Consider the following 20,569-nt stretch of genomic DNA (forward strand, 5'->3'; position numbering starts at 1 on the left):
GTGGTCACTCCATCCATTATTAGAAAGCTGCAAATTCTGATGAGGAGAAAGGAAACACAATTTTTTGGCAGTGGAGCCTTCTTCACACCCGAATAAGGCTCCACAGTCTACACGTTGTGTTTCTTTTCTTCTCTTTTCAGTATGGAATAAACCTTTACTTGGTCCTTTGCAGCCTACACATGCTGACACAGATACCTACTTGAACAAATTCTGATGAGGTCTGAAACAACACAGAGCCTGTAAGCACAGGGGGCAAGGAAAGGAAAGAGAGCCCATGGACAGGACCACTAAAAGGGGACAATTCAGATTAGCCGATTCAAGCCTGCCTGCCTGTGGGAGGAGAGAAGCTGGAGCTCATTGAGTAAAACCACACGGAAGATACACGTGCAAACTCCACACAGCAGGACTCCAGAATGGGATCAAACCCATGACTCAAGAGTTGTAAGACAGCTTGTAACCTCCACACCACCAGGTCACTCACAAGGGTGAGATAATTGATGAAACAAATACTGTTGCTAAGTAAAAAGGCAAACCAAATGGTCTGCACAGATAGCTCTCTATGTGAAATAGGCACATATAAAATGAAACAAAACCAACATATAATGTGGACCTCACTGCTGTGCTTTGTATTAATTTTGTTGCTGTTTCTTAAATCCTATATGTCGAATGACTGGTGTGACAAATCGAAGGAAGGAAAGAAGGAAAGGCTTACGTATTGTGAAATACTATATACTGCACCACGCAGGCTGCCACTTTAGGTTGGGATGAAGTGGGGCAGTATAATATCCCTACTTGCTATCAAGGCAATTCAGTGAGACCTGCCCCCATCAGCATGTCAGCTAAGATAAGCTTTGGACATTATCTGTCACTAGGAAACTAATACATTACCTCAGGCATTCAAAACAGAGCTCAGGCTCTGAGTGTGATATTGCATCCAGGCCTAGTCCAATGTTTTCATATCAAATTAAGTATAATTATGGGATAGAGGGGCTCCTAATGAGCACCATTAAAGATTGTTGGCTCAGCCATTTCCTAAAAATAAGTTCCCCATTGCCGTTCGAAAATGTCTCTGTATTATGACATGTTATGAATAACTGCCCTAGCCTATTGAAACATGAGAGACTGGAGGTAGTGCTGGACAGCATCTCAGTCTTTGGAGTCATATTGAAAACTTTAATGGAATAAAAATGCACATTTCTAATAATGCTGTTTATGTCTGGGAGACCCTTGACTTTTACAACCATCAGCAGCATTATTATCAATACACATCCTTTCTACTGCTCTCTGTTTCACTGTCTCTTCCTTTCTTTGAGAATCAGTGTTCATCTGACCTCAAGTAAGTGCAGGCAAGGCATTGTGAGAGATCATTAGAAATAATAAAATCTAAACCATGAAGAAAAACAAATTCTTTTCCCATGCACTAAGGTCCAAACCACTGTTGTACAGTCTGTTATTATGCAGGATGAACACAATCATGCAACCAGGAAAAAGGAAAACTCCAGCAGTTTGAGAAGTTAAATAATTTACAGCAGAGCTGAGTATATGAAAACCAAACGGAGACTGTAAACAGTAGTTTGGATCAAAGGCATTTCATTCTCAAAACTAGTCTGACCACAACTAAAGAAAGTGGAAATTCATTTCCTTGACTATTTATTTACATAGAACTTTGTGCCTTTCGATCCGATCTTTTTTTTTTCAATTTCACTTCCCACTTGACCAAGATTACATAAAAGAAGGGAAAAGGTTGATTTTATAGGAGTACTTTAATCCCAGTGCTAATAAAGGTGGCTGCTCCCTCTGGTGGAGAGGGATGAATCTACACATGGGCCATCACACCTGAACATAATCAAGATAACTCTTCAAATTGCAAAAGGGGGATTTATTTAGCTCTTCCTCACGTGGTTTCAAGAACTGCCATAAAATGAAGATGAAAACTACGTGCACTAGAGAATGAAAGCCATCATCTACCCAAAGATCAGGTACGATTGTATATCTCAGACAGTGATAATCCTATCGATAACATACTCACAGCTGGTCTAGGTCAACACACCTAAACTCTGTTGCTTAACTTTATTGAAATTAGGTCTTTATTTATTTTGTATTACTGAATTACATTATATTATCCAAGACTTTCAAAAAGCATGTTCTGATTTGTGAGAATCTGAAAAATGGCTAAATTACCTCTACACTGACCACATCATCCATGAGTTAGAGACAAATCCCCTTGTAACTGATTTACAAGACCCTATGACATCAGCTGTGCTCACCCATCTGCAAAGACATATCAAGACCATGCTTGTCAAGGCATTTGGAGATGGTGTTTTGGAGCAACAGTGCCTCAGGATCAGTGATCCATATTAGCCTATTTAAGAAAGTCTTACCTTTCAATGAGACATAAGAATCAAGTATAAGAATACTTTTAGGTCTCAAAGTTAATGAATAGATTAAGATCTAAACCAGCCTAGATAAAAATAGCATCATGTCTAGTTTTTTTCTTGTTTGTGTTTGCAGTTAGGAACAAGTAACTGCAAACATGTAATCTTTTTAATGTTTTGAAGCTCTATATCATGTTATACACTAATATTATTAAATAAAAACTTTTGCTATCATTATAACCACAGATCCTGTAAATCTGTTTCATTTTAGACTTTCTAAGTACAGTACCAACATGAAAAGGTAAATTTAAAGACAGGTAAATTAATCTAAATCAATGCTGCTCTAAATTAATTTCTAAATCCCGCGATAAGACTGAACCTTTTCAGAAACAAAACATTTGTCTATCTTACAGAGCTACTTTACAAATTGAATGTTCAAAGTAGTAGATAAAGATTCAATCCACGTAAAATTAGAAAGCATTTCCATTTAGAAAACATGTCAATGCACTGCTCTTAGGCACCCGAATTTACAATGTTGCGACACTCATCTATCATACGTTGTCATTTCTTTTCTTTTGGTAAAAAAAATATTGAGCGAGTCCTTCAAGCTATTAAAAACACTATCACAATCAACAGCAAAACCTTACGCATACAGCATGAGTTCCATTTCTAACAGTGGAATCTGGGCCCACATTCCTGAGGCATGGGAATGACAATTTTGAGTTGCTCTTTGCTACAGCCTCTTCCAAAAGGAATCCCCCTCCACCCTCTGCTTCGCACTGCCTCAGCCACAGACGCTGTATTTATATTACGCTCATGCTCCACCGCACAAGGGAAATTGAGTATGCAACATTTAATGTCTATTTTGAGTAAATCAGTCCCAAATAACGTCTCAGATGCCTTTCACTGAAGACAGGTATTTATTTGGACAAGTTTGTGTTAGTTTCAACATCCACAAAATGGATAGGCTTGTGTCTTGAGTAGTAACACTTTACTAGTTTGGGGTTGCTCCCTTTAATGTTGAAACATGTTGAGTAAACCTCCCGCTATTCCCTCTCTTTTTGTTTTGCTCCCTGCCATACAGACTGACAGGCCGGATACTGTACGTAGTATACACTGCTTTAAGCTTTACTGAAAACTAAAAATCCAGTACAGTAGGTACCAGTAGGTAATATTATTTAAGATCCCAGTGCATGTTTGTCTCAAGCATGTTAAAGAGTTTAGACAAAGAAAAGTAACTATTTCTGATATGATAAAAGGAAGGTGGAAAGAGGTTTCACAAGAATGCCAGTTGCAGCTTGAAAAAAGTGTACTGTAGCTTTTTTATAACTTTTATTTTTGGTAAAACCATTGCAGAACTCTACGTTTTATCTCAAATGCCCTAGAGACATTGAATTGATCCAAGATTCTTTCACTTACTGAGCAAACATCTCCCTGTGTGCATTATTTAATATTACAGCAGCAAGCGATGCTCAACCCCACTGTTCATTCTCAGAGATGCAGTGGGTGCCATGTCTTGGCAGTCAACTATGATCTTCTCCTGATGGGTAAATGCAACTGACATCTGACTGATGACCAAACTAAAACTCAACGATTGGCAATACAGTTTCTTTGACTTAAATCCATGGCAGCTCAACACTACTCACAATGTTTTACATGAAAATGGTACCTTTCAACATCCAACAACAATGGAAACTAGGGTGGGCTACATCAGTTCACAGAATGTACAGTAATCAGCTACACTTTTTTGCTTTTTGAACACAATGTAAAATACATGCTTCAAATCTATGTTTGACCAGGAAGGCACTGAAAGGAACCAAGTAAAAACATAAATATAGTATACGGTACCACAAATCCAGAAATGACATTGCATAGGAAGAATCCTAAAGTTAAACTCTTTTGGCATTCAATGTAAAGAATGTGATGTGTTGAAGACATCAGAAACAACAGTATTTGTATGTTTTTTATAAACAAAACACAGATAAATAAACACAGACAAATGCATACTTCCAGATATTAAACTGAAAATGTGTAGTTTTATTCATATGTAAGAAAATACACACTGACTTTTCTTTCATACAAATTACCCAACAAAACCATCATATTATTTTAAATTCAGTGCTGGCATTATGACAACACAGAGATTTATATATAAAGCTGGCAAGAGACAAATGTATGTACTCCTACTTACATAAAACATGATTGATCCACCTCAGTAGTCTATACAGTGTCCTGCAGAGTCAAGTCTGCTTATTGTATGCACAGTAGTTCTCCTGTTTTCATTGGGAATTATGTCACACTGTAACAACATGCTACACCGAACACACCCTGCTGCATACCCTCAGAGCAACAGACTCATTTCACTTGTTAAGAAAGAAGATTTCTCAGCAGTCCTCCAGTAAGTAATGCTATAGAAATACTGTACTTTTATGCACCATGACTTCTTTTCCACATCTTCTTAAATCAGGGAAGGGACAAAGTCTCTTATATTCCTTTATACAGTTATTCAGTCTCAATGTCTGAATGTTTTCCATAAATCTTGTGCTTGTCTAAAGAGAAGAGGCATCTTAAGAATGTCAGTAGTTGTAATATTTTTTTTTGAAAAAGCTTGTTTAACCTCTACTACTGAGACATCGCAAAGGTTACTGTATGCCAGGGCCCCATCACTTGTGTTTCTTTATAAGGAACGTATCATTCATTTCAACAGATCAATACACTGAGAGAGAATTATATAACATCTGACAAGAGACTGGTGGAATGAAGTCGCCGTGTTACATTCCCATTTAAATAGTTCAGGGGAACTACAGTAATAGGAGGTCAGTAATGCATCTAAGCTCTATTCGTGCAGGATTGAGTTCTTGTGTTTAAGAGGGGCAGACAACAAGCGCTGCATTACATCTGGTTCATTTTGGATGCTACATATGGTTCTAAGATTTCGTCTTGTTTTACTTTTCTTTAAATTCATTTGAGATTACAAACTTTTTTAATACCATTAACATTGTCGAGCATTGTTTCTGTGCTCGTGGAAACAAAACTAAATGTCCGTAACCGGAATACTTCTGTGCCGAATTTCAGTGCTTTTCGGTAAGGACCGCTCTGATGACGAGAATTATACGTATGTCTTGTGTTTTTATCACCTTTCTCAGACTGGAGTTTTTTGTGTCCTTGTGACAATATTTATATCCCACGTGCAAAAAAATTTACGATTGTAAAAATATGAAGCTAACTTGAAGTTTTGTTACAGTGACCAGAAACCTTCCTGGTTATGACATTTTCCTTCATTTAATTCTGGTTTTATTAAACATAATGGGAGCCAACGGGGACACAGTATTTAATGTCCATTTATCCTGGATTGTATCTTTTCTATGACCGCAGAGTAAACGTCAACTAACTACATATCTTTAGTAGCTGCGTCAAGAACACGTTTTGGTTACGTTTTTCTTTTTTCGTCTAATCTTTGTATTTATTGTCATACAGTAAGTCGGCTGACAGCGTTACTATGGTGTGAGGGGTGTAGTGTACTGTATGTCTGTGTGCTTCTTTGTGTTGTATATGTGTTCATGAGTGGTGGAGTTCAGAAATGTCAAACTGCCGAGCTCCAGTTCAGGTATCTGTTTCATTCTAACTAAAGTGAATGACAAACCTACAAGTGTCTCTGCACCGAACCAATCCCGAGAAACTCTAAATGCATTTCCGCTTAAATGAAAGTCAACAGGGAGTTGTAAACTTAACTGTAATGCAGTTATACTTTTTCATTCGCAGACCATCAAAATAATTCGCAAAACGCTATAAAGACCAAAAAATGCAGCAATAACATGTTTTTGTTAGTGCTTTTCGTAGATCGGAATAACGTCTTAAACCAATGCGTGTGAATTGACAATGTAATCAAAGTGCCGGCGAAACAAACGCCTGACACGCTTATATTAAAACAGTAAAACAACTGCGGACGAAACAACAGCTGCATGTCAGCAGCAACCTGTGCAGAACAACCTGCCGCCACTTCCCAGTGAGTGAGAACCACACAACAGAAATATTTCCGGAGAAACTGCATAATCCTGAGAATCAGCAAGATTTGAAAACTCCGAAAAAACTAGAAAAATAATGTTCAACAAACCACAGCTCAAATACTTCACTGATACACGAGCTACACATTTAGTAACTTCGTGGAAAAACATAATAAAAACAGCATATATATTATACAACTATTACAATCGAGGTTATTGCTTCTGCTTCTGTTACTTCTAATAATAATCACCCCATTTTTTACGAGCCAACAAACGTCCCTAAAATCGCGCATCCTCATATACAACTCAGAAATCTTTAGAAAACGAATATTAATTGTGTTAATTCATCTTGTATTTATTCAATGTGTTTAACCAAACTCAAACAAAATAGCACTTACCCGAAATTAGCAGTGGTTTGTCCAGGCAAGCTGATAAGGAGGACTATAACTGTGAATGATAACCATCCCAGGAGTAGGTGTCCATCCAGCATTTTGCTGCGGCTCCAGGGCAGATCATTTCGTTTCTCCTGAGTTGCTGTGTAAAGTTCCTAGTTGTGCGATGGGCACTTCTTATACGGTGAGTCTGTGCTCCTCCCATTAAGCGAAAGCAAGTGAGCGAAAGAGAGAGAGAGAGGTGGGAACCCTTTAACATTGCATTTATTTAGATAACGCAGAGGAAATCTGACTGGGTCTTGTACTCCATATGCAGCCAAGCAAGCAACAGTGAATAAGGATCTGGAAAAGACACAGAGCTAAACTGCTTATTTTGTATTTTAAAAAGGTTTCAGGGCTGCAGCAATTAAGGTAGATGCAGTTAAATCCAGTTTATTGAAGGCTTTCAAATATTTTGTAAATAATACATACGTCGAAAAATGCGCTATATAAGGTTGTATTAATACGGAAGCTCAGAGAACACTTCTTTTGAGATAAGGAGTGGTTTTATTGTTTGTAGCTGGCTTACAGTATGGCCCAGCAATTCTTAACAGTTGGCAAATACTGTACGTCTTTTACCTGTGACTGTAAACATACATAAATGTTTGCTTACTGCATCCTAGTAATGCCAGATATAATCTATTTTAGCGAAATTAGGCACAAAGACCGTGGTAAGCATATGCAAAGTGGGCAACATGCAGTTTTGTAATTGACAGTGTTGTTCGAGAATCCTGGATAACTGTGAGAGAATGGCTCCTAAGCAGATATCCAAACTATAAAACTTTATCTAAACGTTGTAGTGATTCTGATTTCAATAGTACAGCAACATGGCCTGTTTTATGTAAAAAAAAAGATCTATCTAAATTTACATTACAGGTCACCGTATGGATCCCCTTTTTCTACTCTGGCAATTCAGGGATTGAAAATTAGAGGTAAGTATGTGGAAATGAACACACAGACAAAGAAGGGGAAATAAAAGAAAATCAAACATGTGTTCAGTTTTTAAAAATAGATATTTAGATAAGAGTGAATGTTGAATAAATCCCCACAGTTCACAGATTGTGCCACCAGATGGCATCATTTATGCTGTCAGATGTGCCCCCTGACCAGCAGATATCTGCACCAACTATTTTTGTTTAAGATGCTCCCCCACAACAAAAGACTTCAAATACAATGCATGAAATGTTGTACCACTGTGACAAAATATGACAGCTCTATAAATGCATTGGACATGATACTGCTCATATCCATATCCATATCAATATTCATGGTACAGTTTGACACTGGATCACATTAACCTTAAAATTGGGCAGGCTGTCCCATGAAATGACTGTAATGACCACAGGGCTGCCACTAGAGGATGCCAAAACAGTCTCTAAAGGCAAATATATTTAGATATTTAATCAAGGTGGCCTTTGTAAATAGATCACCAAGGTAATTATAATAATTAATAATAATTGCTTAGTTTTATTTACCGCTTTTCTGGACACTCCACTCAAAGCACTTTACAGGTAATGGGAACACCCCTCCATCACCACCAGTGTGCAGCTCCACCTGGATGATGCGACGGCAGCCGTAGTGCGCCAGAACACCCACCACACATCAGCTATTAGTAGCTAGGTATGAGTAAGTAAATAATTAACAGTCAATTATTTAGAATTAGTGTGTTTACATGGGTGGTGCGGTGGCTCTGTGGCTAAGGATTTGCGCCTGTGGCTGGAAGGTTGCTGGTTCGTACCCCCTGGCCGGCAGAGGAATCCTACTCCGTTGGGCCCTTGAGCAAGGCCCTTAACCCACACTGCTCCAGGGGTGCTGTATAAATGTCTGACCCTTCACTCTGACCCCAAGCTTCTCTTTTCCTGTCTGTGTGTCTCATGGAGAGCTAGCTGGGGTATGTGAAAAGACAGATTCCTAATACTAGAAATTGTATATGGCCAATAAAGTGATCTTATCTTATCTTACATGGCATTAATTAGTGGTTGTGTATATAAGGCCTTATTTTCAGAAGTAAGTGGTTTTACAATTGAGTTATTACATGTTTTGAGCATTGTAATAGTTTAAGGGTGATGGTAACAACATTCTCTATTATTATTGTTATGTCCAGGTATTTTAACTACTACATGGAGATAATCTCATCAACAAGAACTGCAAAGCTTGTCAAGATTGATGGGAAGATAAATGGAGCAAAGTACTGGCAATTCTAAGAAGAAAACCACCTTCAGACATAAAATCTGACAAAAGCTCACCTACCAGCAGGACAATGACCCAAAGCACAAGGCCCAAACGAAACCAGAGTGGTTTAGGAATATGAAACTGAATGTCCGTGAGTGGCCTAGTCAACGTCTGACTTGAATCTCGATAGGATTCTCTGGAAGGAATTGAAAACTGCTGCACATAAGGGATAACCAAGTAACCTGGAAAAATGTGAGCAATTCAGCCAAGAAGAATGGGCAAAAACTGGAACTTTTCCAAAAAGACTTGCGGCTGTAATTGCTTCCAAATGTGCTTCCACCAAATATTGAGTTCATGGGTCTAAATACTTATACAATAACCATAATCCTGTTTTTTCCTGTTTCATTCAAGTTTCGAATAAAATATGAAGTTTAAAAAATGTATTGTTTTATCATTTCACAAAGCGAATATACACGCTATAGGAAGGCTTTCAAGACTTTTGCTAGTCACTGTATCTAGTAAGGTTCCCTGAGCTAGTCTACAACCAGTTTATGATTTCCCTCTTCATAATCTATTGATCTGTCCATTTACCCAGAGCTGCACCTGGAAATGAGTTTGATTCAGGACTGCAGATTGGAGGCAAATATTTACAGTACTTGTTTAATGGAATAAGTTAGAATGTTAAAAAATGCAAGGAATCAGCCAAAGTTGCTGCTGTTTCATTCAGATTAAGAATATTAAGATATTCTTATCTAATATGAATGAGCAGAATGGTCTGGGCTTGTTTAATATTACTGTGATCAACTTGCAGATAATGCTGTTCTGTTTGAGTTTCAGTCATATAATCCGTGCCGTATTTGTTTATTTTAAGGCCTTCATATACACTGTACATAGTAAGTAACAAAGGAAAAGGTAAAGGTTCATTTCATGCTGAAAAGTAAAGAAACACTATGTTAAGGCTGTGGAGCCTTCTTCAGGTGTGAGGCTCCACAGTTGAAACATAGTGTTGCTTTTCTTTTCCTTTCAGCATGGAATGAGCCTTTACCTGTTCCTTTGCAGCCTACGCTTGCTGACGCAGCTCCCTTCTCCAATCTCTAAAACGTAAGTAGCATTGTTCATTTACATATTTCCAGGAGAAGTCTACGGCTGCTGATACACAAACATATTGTTTAAAGGTATTTCAAAAATCAAAAGGGCTTTCTTGTCGCGGTCTGCAAGTGAAAACATATTTTTGCAAGTTTCTGTTCTGCTCCTGGTACTAGCTATATTAGAACAATTCTGGGACTTTTCTGCAAGGAAAGAAGTGCCCCACTGAAGTAATGCCAGGGCACACATCTTTGAGCACATTTTACAACTTAATGGGTTTTTGTACAATATTGCATTGTATGTTTGGAATTTAATATTATTTAAGGTATTATCTGTTTTGTTATCCAATTTATTGTGTGTGCACTTTTTGAGTTCATGCTTAAAATGCATTCTCTCACTGGCAGTACCTAATTTATTCTTATTTGAATGACTTGTTGTAATTTTAGAATAATCTCCTTAAATCCAATGCATGGGTTGGATTGACAGGGACTATAAACCACTTACTGGCTTTTCACAATAAAGCTCCCTTTTTAAAAACTTGGTATGGTAAATCTGGAAGCCAAACTTACTATGCCTGTCAGCAAACAGCAGTATGCATTTTCAGTGTTCTGATCTGCCTGCGGTGTGTTTTAACATGCTCACTATGTTTTATATGTGCTTTACGTCTTTCATCATTTTACACAAAGGAACCAGTAGAATGATGTCACAATACCATTCATTGAATTTTTGATTATTTGAAGAAGGCATCTTTGAAAGCTTCTGTGCATATATTGTTCTCTATTAAATTTGGCAGCACTGACTAATGACTTTTTTCAGCCTAAATAGTTTGGTCTGGGCACTATGATTGCCACGTGGAGACTTAATTTTAAAACTCTTAGACATTAACCTCACCCATAAAGCACAAAAACAGAAACTTTTTAAAACATGAAGAGATTGAGAGGTATTTAGTCCAGCCTCCGTCGTTTTCATTACCAGAATGTAATATTTTTGTCTCTCATTAAAAGTTCTTGTAAAAGTGTTTTAAGATTTTAAATATCTCTTTAAATATAATATATTTAACACTTTTAAATATCTCACACATGTAGTATTTTGACCATTATATTTACAATGATCTGTACTTTTACGATGCAAGTCCGTCTTTTTAATATTTTAATATATTTTTTAATATTTTACCCTTGATCATATAAATCTTCCTGAATACTGCAACTGCAGGTAAAGTTGGCCTAGGTTCAACAATGTGTAGGAACCCCTTCAAAAAGATGTCAGTAAAAAGGATAATCAACACTTAAATGAGTAAATCAAATCAAGTCATGTTGTCTTCAGATGTTGATTCTGAACCTTTCTTTACAATGATTTGAAAATATGTCCAAATACTCATTCACACCTGTGATTTCTTTGTATCTATCTGGGGGTGTTAAAATTATGCTGTCATTTAGCTCAGTTTCTGGTCCAAATGTGTTTTTCAGTATATTTAGCTCCTTTGTATTACCTACACACCCAATGTGGAGCCGCCAAGTTGTTTTTCAGACTGGTTCTCTGGCAGGAACGCATGTACCCTGTGGGACAGAATGAGACACTTAAAGACACTCCTCCAACACACCCTCCCGCAGAGCCATTTGTCATATGACACAGTGCAAGGCCCACAGGCAAGTCAGCAGCCTTTGTGAGAGAGCACATCCCTCATGGATGTCACTGCAAGCCTACAGGTGTTAGCCAGAAAAACCAGGTGAACAGATCCCAAAGCCACCCCAGTGGTGCTCTGCCTGATTTTGCAGCGCCACCTAGGGGATCCTGCTCAGCGTAACATGACTGAGCTCGAACTTGTTTGGGATATCTGGATGACAGAACCTGTCTCTGAGCCAGTATCTTTGCTCCCCAGCCTAATTAACCCCATTTATGTCGTCACATTGTGTTGACCACATGCCTTCTACCCTTACCCTTTGAGCAGCAGACAGATCATCTTTTCTCCTGGTAAAAGCGAAAGAGGTTCAGCATTTGTCAGCCTAGTACTATTTAGAAAAATCCCCTCCTTTTTTGTACCAAATGTTTGTTACAGTTAATTCCTTAACATGCATAGACAGAAACAGGTTTCTACAGAACAGCATGCCAGTGAAGTGTTTGGAGCTGTTTTGCGTTAGCACAATCCTTGGATGGCATTAGCACAATCCATTCACATTTGTTCTACTATTTAGACTGTGCAATTATTCCGTTCATCATTGCCTTTGTACTCTGTATTCCTTTGGTTTCACGTCTGTAGACTAGAAACTAACACTTGGTACTCAAGGTAACTTAAGGGTTGTGTTTCAGTACCTTGTACATTCTCCTCTAGCGCGTGTCATTGTAGTGAGTAGTGATAAGAAGGTCTTGCTTATGTTATTTTCATTCAGCAATTTATATACTGTAATACATTGACAATAAAACCTTTAAGATGGGAATTTAATATTATTTTGCATTCAAGGATGGATTAGATGCTGATTAGTGAATTTCTATTCTTTATTTTAATCATATACAGTAGATTTGGTCCCCAGCTAAATCAAATTTGTAAATGTGCCCATCGTCAGAACAACTTGATCAAGGCATTGTATCCATTAATTCTAATGAAAAATCTCTTTGAAATAATTGGTTATGAGGGACAGTTGCATCCATGTTTTGACAACAAAGCAATTTGGTTCATTAAGAGCTGATCTGAATTAAAGGTGCAAACACACAGGCACTCAAATACAAGGACTGGACAGCCCTGGTCTAGCAGAAATTAGCTGATTACTAAAAGCTAATTACTGGCTTAACTGAACCAAATGAATATACTAACCTCTTTCCGCTCTTCAGGTGTTGTCGCTTTGAAGAAACTTCGAAAACAATCAGATAAGTGGTTGTGGTTGCAGTTGTAGTACTTTTATTGAATGCAGTATCTGTAATGGACATAGTGATAGCAACAGTTGAAATAGACTTAGAAATATAAGTTCTGTTAGTATGGGGTTTGTTTCAAACCACATGTTACCTTAATACAATCAGTATTTCTGTATTGCACATAATATACTTTAGAAACAGCTCATTTGCTCTTCATAAAGACACCACAGGAAACCTTAACTTTGACCAAAGTCTTACAGTATATTATGGAAAGTCAAGTCCTGTTACATGCAGTCTATTATTCTTTTTTTTAAATATTATTTTCCAAATGTTTTAAAAAAATTAAACATTATTTATAAAATCATCATATAAGGTGATGTTTCTGTGCAAAAGGGCTTCTTGTACGTACTAAAAGCTCATGATAGAAATCTGCACTTTGTTAAGCCAACAATGTTTGGGACCTGATCCAGTTTACTTTAATACACCTGGATAGAGAACTCTGCCAGGAACTGGGATGAGGACTCTTCACCTCCATAATAAAACCACATACAAAGAAAGCAGCATCTACAGGTGGGTAGCACGAGGATTTTGCCAGGTTTCTGTTTGTACACTCAGACTATAGCATTAATAAAACAAGAAGTACTGTAGGACAAACATTTTTTTTAACCTTCTGAGATGTGGCACTTGCTTTTAACCAATTCGAATATGAAATATTTGGCAAAACACATTTTGAATGTAAAAATGATCATTGATCAGTGATTCTTAGAATTGAAACCCAGAGAAAATACTGCATTCAATGATTAGGAAATACACCTGTAATCGAATTGCACTTACATTTTTGGTGTTGTTTTTAAACACTGGATCCTGCACTCAAACTGCAAGTATATCAGGTACTGCGCAGAATAACCAGCATTAAATCTTCTATGCTTGAATAGTCAGCCACCCCCTGACATGGAGGATTTATGCTATTTAGAGATTGTGTGTGTTATGGCTTTATATGCAATGAGTTCTGGTGTACGTGAAAATGAAACAATGTGAAAAATCATGACTGAGTAACTCTGAAAAATAGCATGAAGAAACTGCAAAATGAATTCATATGTTTTAAGATGTACAGTATGTCAGATGGGAGGCACAGTGATGCAGTGCTATCTGGATGGAGTTTGTATGTTTTCCCAAAGTCTGCATTGCTTTCCTTTAGGTGCTCTGGTTTTCTCCTATTGTCCAAAGACATACTGTAAAAGTAGGTTAATTAGCTGAGGAAAAATTGGCCCTGATGTGAGTGAGTGCACATTTGTGCCTGTGTGAACTCTGTGATGGACTGACGTCCCGTTCTGGGTGTAACTTGTCTTGTGTTTGTTTGCTGCTGAGATAAGCTCCAGCTCCCCCATGACCCTGTGTCAGATAAAACAGTTAGAAAATGGAAGGATGTATCAAATCAGGAATCAGTACTGTAAGATATGGCTTCCAAATGAAAAGATAATAATAAGGGTACAAATAAAATATTTAACGTTAATACATGCTATGTAGATACAGAGGTGTAATATATATATATTTTTTTAAAGGTATTCATCTTATTTGGGCTTTATATTTACAGTATGTCTATAAAACTGTCTCCATAAATGATTTACTGATTGTTGTACCATTTTGCACATGCAAATAAATATGCCAAAGTCATTACGACATGTAAGAGTAGTAATTGTGATTCTTTGGGTTGTGAATCAAGGATTTGTGATTCTTACAAACAGACTTGTACTTTTAAATCTCCTACCTGTTTTATCACAGCAAAAGTTATCAAAAGAAAAGGTTCTTATCAAGATAGTCAAGAAAGGTATCGTGTGACATACTGTATGTGACAGGTATCAATTTTTGACTCATTCGTGCCCAAAATGATTATCACTAAACTACACTAAACTATAAACCCTGATAGTACTGTAAAGTCTAGTTTGGAAATGATACTGATTTTTGTTTATGTAATAGGCAGGTACTGAAGGCACTTCCATTGAAGCCACACCCAATGGCTCGTTTAACCACAGATTATCCTGGTATCTAGACTGAAAAAATCAGAGACCATCTGACTCCCCTCCTGGATGGGACATAAGCCCATCACAGGGACTACCCGCAGGAATACTGGTTCCCATTCATATAGCTGGGTGCCTGGATCAACTGAGATAAAGCACCTCACTCTAGGTAAACAGCAGAGTCTACTACAGTGACTTGAACCCACTAGCAACCAGTCACAAGTCAAAGGTTTTATCCACTATGCTACACTGCCCCTGTTTACTGTATGCAATATGAACATTAAAATGGAATGGCTTAAAATGGGGTTTTGGTTAAAAACGGAGTTTGGAAAATAATATGGTTAATATTGTGCTTTTAGATTTAGATTTAGACATAAGAAAGTCCAAAATGGAAATGAGCCTGAATTATCACATACAAGAAAAAACAAACCACAGACAGTATGTATTACCAAGAAGGAGTAAAGAACTCTGGGAACCTTTCCTACCGTACAAGGATCTCCATTCACTTTGCAGGTTAGCTAATGGTAAAGAAGACGTTATGAAAGGATGAATTTCTGTACACTGGTTTTGGCACTCGTTTTATCCTTTGCTTTAAGAAGTGAAAATCACTATTGCTAGTTAGCCAGCAACCATAGGGATCATAATCCTGTGTATAATATACTTGCCAGAGTACCGCAAGTGCCTTGGATTCAAAAGAAAAGGTCTGTAGGACACCTGCTTCCATGGAAAGTACTTGTCAGACTTCTTAACATTGGGAATAATAAAACTAATCCCATTTTAGAAGCAATAACCATTGGACTTGCATGTCTGTCAACTGGGATAATTGATTCCCACATCCTTTATAAACTTCACTATGGTGTTACTTACTTTTAGTAACTGGGAAAACAGTTTGAACTGTGTACCTTCCAGTTTGTGTCCCAGGGAACATGGAGCTTTGCACAAAGTATGACAGGTTGAAAAAAAGCTTCATATAAAATGTTTAAAAAATAAACTACAATAAATCCCTGTCTTGCTGAGTTATTAATACTGCCTGGCAACTTAATTAGTTTTCTAATATTCCCTAATCACAATCTTGACAGGACCTTGAATCACTCCTCAATGTTCTGCAAGGCTCTTAGATTAATACTTTGTGAATTTGGTGCATAAATCCAGGAAAGCTGTCTGGGTGATGAATGCTTTTTGATGCATTCAGATAACAAATCTGGATTTAGCAGCCTTTCTGTTGGCCAATTCCTCTGACTGGAAGAATTCTGTTTGCCTTTCACCTAACACCATTTTTTTTTTAAAAAAACGGACTAACAGACCTTTTCCTTTCATTTTCAACCTTTCTTTGAGGTAGTCAGCAATTATGTAGGCAGAATGTTTTTTTTTTCTCTTGGCATGAATATTCACTGGAATGATTTCAAATTGATATTCCTTGGTGTTTTCCCTTGAATTGTTCAAAATAGCAAAAGTCTTTCTTGTTGTCTTTAAATTGTGAATTCCATGTAATGTAGTCTTCACCTGCTGTGATGTGAGCTGCTTTCTAAACTCTCCCCAGTATACAATGCAATGACACCTTCTTGTAATTGTAAGTCCATCATCACCCCTTAGTGTCTGCCAAGGAAGAGGAGGAGGAGGAAGGTGAAACTCCTAGGCAGTCGGCCAGCTGCGTGCCACCGGTTTGGAAATTCTGGTTGCAGTTGATTAATACCAATGACACAAATCAGATGTAAACCAATTATATCCCAAATCAAAGCCCAGCCTGGAATTCAAACTGATTCCTTTACTGAAAAGGTCAATAGGGAATCCCCAGAAAAGATAATTTTTATTATAATAGTTTACATAAATCAGGTAACATATAAATAATTGGATATGTATTTTTATTTGTGAAATTGTTCATTAGGGAACAGGCATTCTTTTACAATGTTAGCACACTGAGGTAAAGCCAAGGGAGAAAGTTTAGTTGTGTTTTTTATATTAAAACAATCTCAATGAAGACGAAAAACAGACTAACTACTTCTGTAGGTTGAAGATATGGATTTAAATGTTGGAAAAAGTATTTTTCAACACTGCTGTTTTCAGTATTGGAGAGATTTGTTGGAGTTCCCTCCATAACGTGGGGAGAGATTTTTTTTTTGTCTTTGAAGACAAAGGCTGTGGAATAAGATCTTTTATTAGACTGTAAACTCTGCTGTGACTGCTGTCAGCAAAGGAACTCTCAGCGTGTTAATAAATTACAAAGCAGTGCCAGAGCAACCTTTGACCTCCCTGATCAATAATGAAAGTCTCTGCCAATCTGACAGTATTTACAGATGTCAGTCAGAAGTATTGTATTAAGCTGATATGTGAGAGGCAAGAGGGCCCATTAGCAGAATATTGTTAGCACAGGAAATAACCAAGTTAACCCCATCCCCTTTTCTGGTGCTGTCAAGGTATAATGAATTTTAACAACAAACAGAATATTTTTCTTGCTGTATTGAAGATTTTGGATAGTGAGCAAATAACCATGAGATACTGATGTTTTACTGTTGTGCAAAGTTAACATTATAAATAAAACATTAAAAAAAATAAAACATTAAAAACAGACAAGTATGATGTGACACCAGAAACAAGTTATATGTACTGTGAATAGGAAGAAAAGATCTTGAAGAACTGGCAGAAATGACACTTTTCTTGGGGGAGGTTTGTGTTGGAGTGGCGGATCTGGGATGGTAGGAGGAGGGACTTGAGGATCACCTTCACTGTGAGTCTGGATTATAGTCTGGAACAGAAAAGAGTTAGATGGACTCCTGTTGTTTGTAACCCATTTTCTATTTCTACAAGATTTAAGCATTCATAATCTTCAATGGCATTGACAAAGTCAGCTGACCTACCACATTTTAGCCGCAAAGCAAGCTTGCATGTGGTCAGTCCTGTGATGAAAGACCTCTACAAAAATCCAGGTTGCTCATTCTAGTGGTGTTGGTAGACCAATAGTTGGCACTGTTCCCCCTGGACCAGAATTTCCATACCTATGACCTGGACACTACTACTGGATAAGAGGTTCTTCCTTCAGATAGGACATAAAACCGAGGTTCTAACTACTCTACTAGCCATTAAAGATTCCATGGCACTTTTTGTGAGCATAAGGTAGTTAACCTCAATGTTCTTATTAAATTCCAATTTACGTTTAAACAATCTGGCCTAAAATTCCATAAAGGGAAATCTCAATATTTCTCCTTTAATTTAGCTATCGCAGTTCTCTCTTTTCAATCTGAGCTTTTGTGTAATTAACCTGCTGGCACAGAATAGCTGATGTACATCATTCAGGTGTGTGCCGAACTTTAGTGGTGGATGTAGTGGGTCCCCTCCTATATGTAAAGCACCTTGGGATGCTTTGAAAAGAAGATTGCAAGGAATTATTTATTACAAATTTAACATAATAGAGTCAAAAGTGAAACATGAATCGGGGGAAATGTGTAAATGTTCCAACTTACAAGAGGAGGTCATTTTAACACTATAACCTGTGGCAATCCAGCCATTTTGTTGAAGTTTCTGTCTTCTTTCATGAAATGTAAGTGCTCAGATCAATTAGTTACTAGGAGCCAAATAAGCTTAATGGGCCAAAGAGCCTCCTCTTGTTTGTAACCTTTCTGATGTTCTTAACAGAAAGACAATGATGTAAAGATATGCTGTGCAGTTATACTAATGTACCAGTGCACACTGATCATTCCTGGTAGAGCGAAATGGGATGTGGCACAGGATGCTGGTGCTTTAATGCAGCTGTGAGTCGAGCTATTCCCCAAGCATGGTGTGTCACACTGGGATTAAGAACCAGGCTTGGGAAATAGCTTGTAAACACCTTTATAAAATACCAGAATGGTCTATGTGTTTTGCTTCAGTAATGGCATTTCTGAATACTAGAAGACACTCTGCATGTATTGTTTATCTGAAAATTATTTCTGTAGAATCAGCCACACTTCCAAAGTCAAAGCTTTCGAGCAGGTTCACATGCTCTTTGGCCTCAGCATCAGAAGAGGTCAGAGGAGTAAGCATTCAGATGAGAAGCTAAAGAGGTGTGACAGAGATTTATGACTACTGCTGTACATGGACTGGAAAATAAACAAAAGTTGTAAAGAAAAAATAGAGACATCTTTTTTTTTATTTAATTACTGTCGACATCATTTATTCAAAATATGTGTATATATCACACAGTATAATGAGAGTATGTTTATGGTGATGTCAGTCTCTGAGGAGTATTCATATTGCTTTAGGGCACTGGTGTTTTGGCTTGTTGGACTCAATGTTTATGTGAGTTGTGTGACTGCATATGCAGTCTGTTAGCTTGTATACTTCTACTGTCCACTTATATATGCTTGTAACTTTAAACTTGGGAATCTCCAGACAAGTGTAGGGAAAGGTAGTTATAACATTTTGATTTCTATCGCCTTAACAGACACTAATAGCTAACTACAGACACTGCATCTACAGCATGCTGATCAACATTTAATATAATGTTTTTATAGGTATTCGAAAGTTAACAGTTTTACTCGTTAGTAAAATCCGTGGGTTTTTCCATTCTAAGAAAGGATATCATGTGCTGGCCTTGAATACCCTGAGCTGTACCTTCCAGCTCCTCAGAAAATAAGTAGAAAGTTGGCCTTGCCTTTGTGTCACGTCCCATGTGAGGAATGTAATTTACATCCGTTTAATGCAACTTTGCGACCCCTCTGCCCTAGGCCGCATGATATTTTCCATGCACCAGACATAATTTGTGGTCTGGGGTTTGGAGGCTGACTGTGCATCTGTGTAGCTCTGCTGTTTCAGGCGTCGGTCACATCATTTGCAGTTCCTGAACTGAGCTGCTGCTTTGGTTTGGGTAAATATTATTTTCAAGCTGCAAGAAGTTCAGTGTTGGGCCACATTGTCTTTCATTTCTGTTTACAGCATTACTACTGGTGTAACATTTTTACCATTTCTTAAGCAAAGAAAACCAAAATGGTGGGTTCTAATTCTTTTGCTAAGCTTTGATGAATCTAGATTCTTCATCTGCCAGTTTTGATATGTTTTAAACACTTTTGTAAGTCTAAAGATGACAGAGGTTAAGATGTATTACATTGTTTTGGATTGAAGTTTAATAACTTTTATTTTTTAACATGTACAGTATGTTGTGGCAGCCCCTCTATAGCACTCTGAATCCAAATGGTAGAAATGTCCATGCAGACACTGTCCAGAACAAACAGGATCCAATGTCTTATAAAAATGTCTTCCGAACATCCAAAGTGTTGCATGTGCATTCTGCAGCTGTTGAGATACAGTTAAGGGCCAGAATTAAAACTTCACTTCAAACTTCAGATTTTAAAATGATATTGACCCTAACATTACATGGAGGAAAACTTGTACACATGTAGTGAAGTATGAATGTGTTTCAATATGGAATATGTATTGTTAATTTTTGCCATAAATGAAAGTACTGAAGATCCCGTTGTTTGACATTGATTTACAATATAAATTAAAAATCAATACAGAATCAATTTTATGAAGTTAGAGCTATATGAACTTCAGTTAAACGTTTAAAAACCCTTTTTCATATTTTATTATTTTTTATGTAGCATGGAGTTCAAGTTCTGAAAATGTTGCTTTGCAAGGCAACAACATGTCAGAGGCATGACTTC

At 37.4% G+C, this 20,569-nt stretch overlaps 1 protein-coding gene across 1 annotated transcript in view; it reads right to left on the reverse strand.

The window, feature by feature from the left end:
* Window positions 1-6,909, reverse strand: part of wnt9a (wingless-type MMTV integration site family, member 9A) — a 44,714-nt gene extending 37,805 nt beyond the window's left edge. Inside the window, exon 1 of the mRNA XM_088918886.1 lies at window positions 6,778-6,909. Coding sequence (XP_088775012.1) covers window positions 6,778-6,869 — 92 coding nt within the window. The 5' untranslated portion in view covers window positions 6,870-6,909. The remainder of the gene's footprint in view (window positions 1-6,777) is intronic.
* Between the last annotated feature and the right edge of the window lie 13,660 nt (window positions 6,910-20,569).

The sequence above is a fragment of the Atractosteus spatula genome, chromosome 6, assembly GCF_055471065.1.
Source record: "Atractosteus spatula isolate fAtrSpa1 chromosome 6, fAtrSpa1.hap1, whole genome shotgun sequence".
NCBI lineage: Eukaryota > Metazoa > Chordata > Actinopteri > Semionotiformes > Lepisosteidae > Atractosteus > Atractosteus spatula.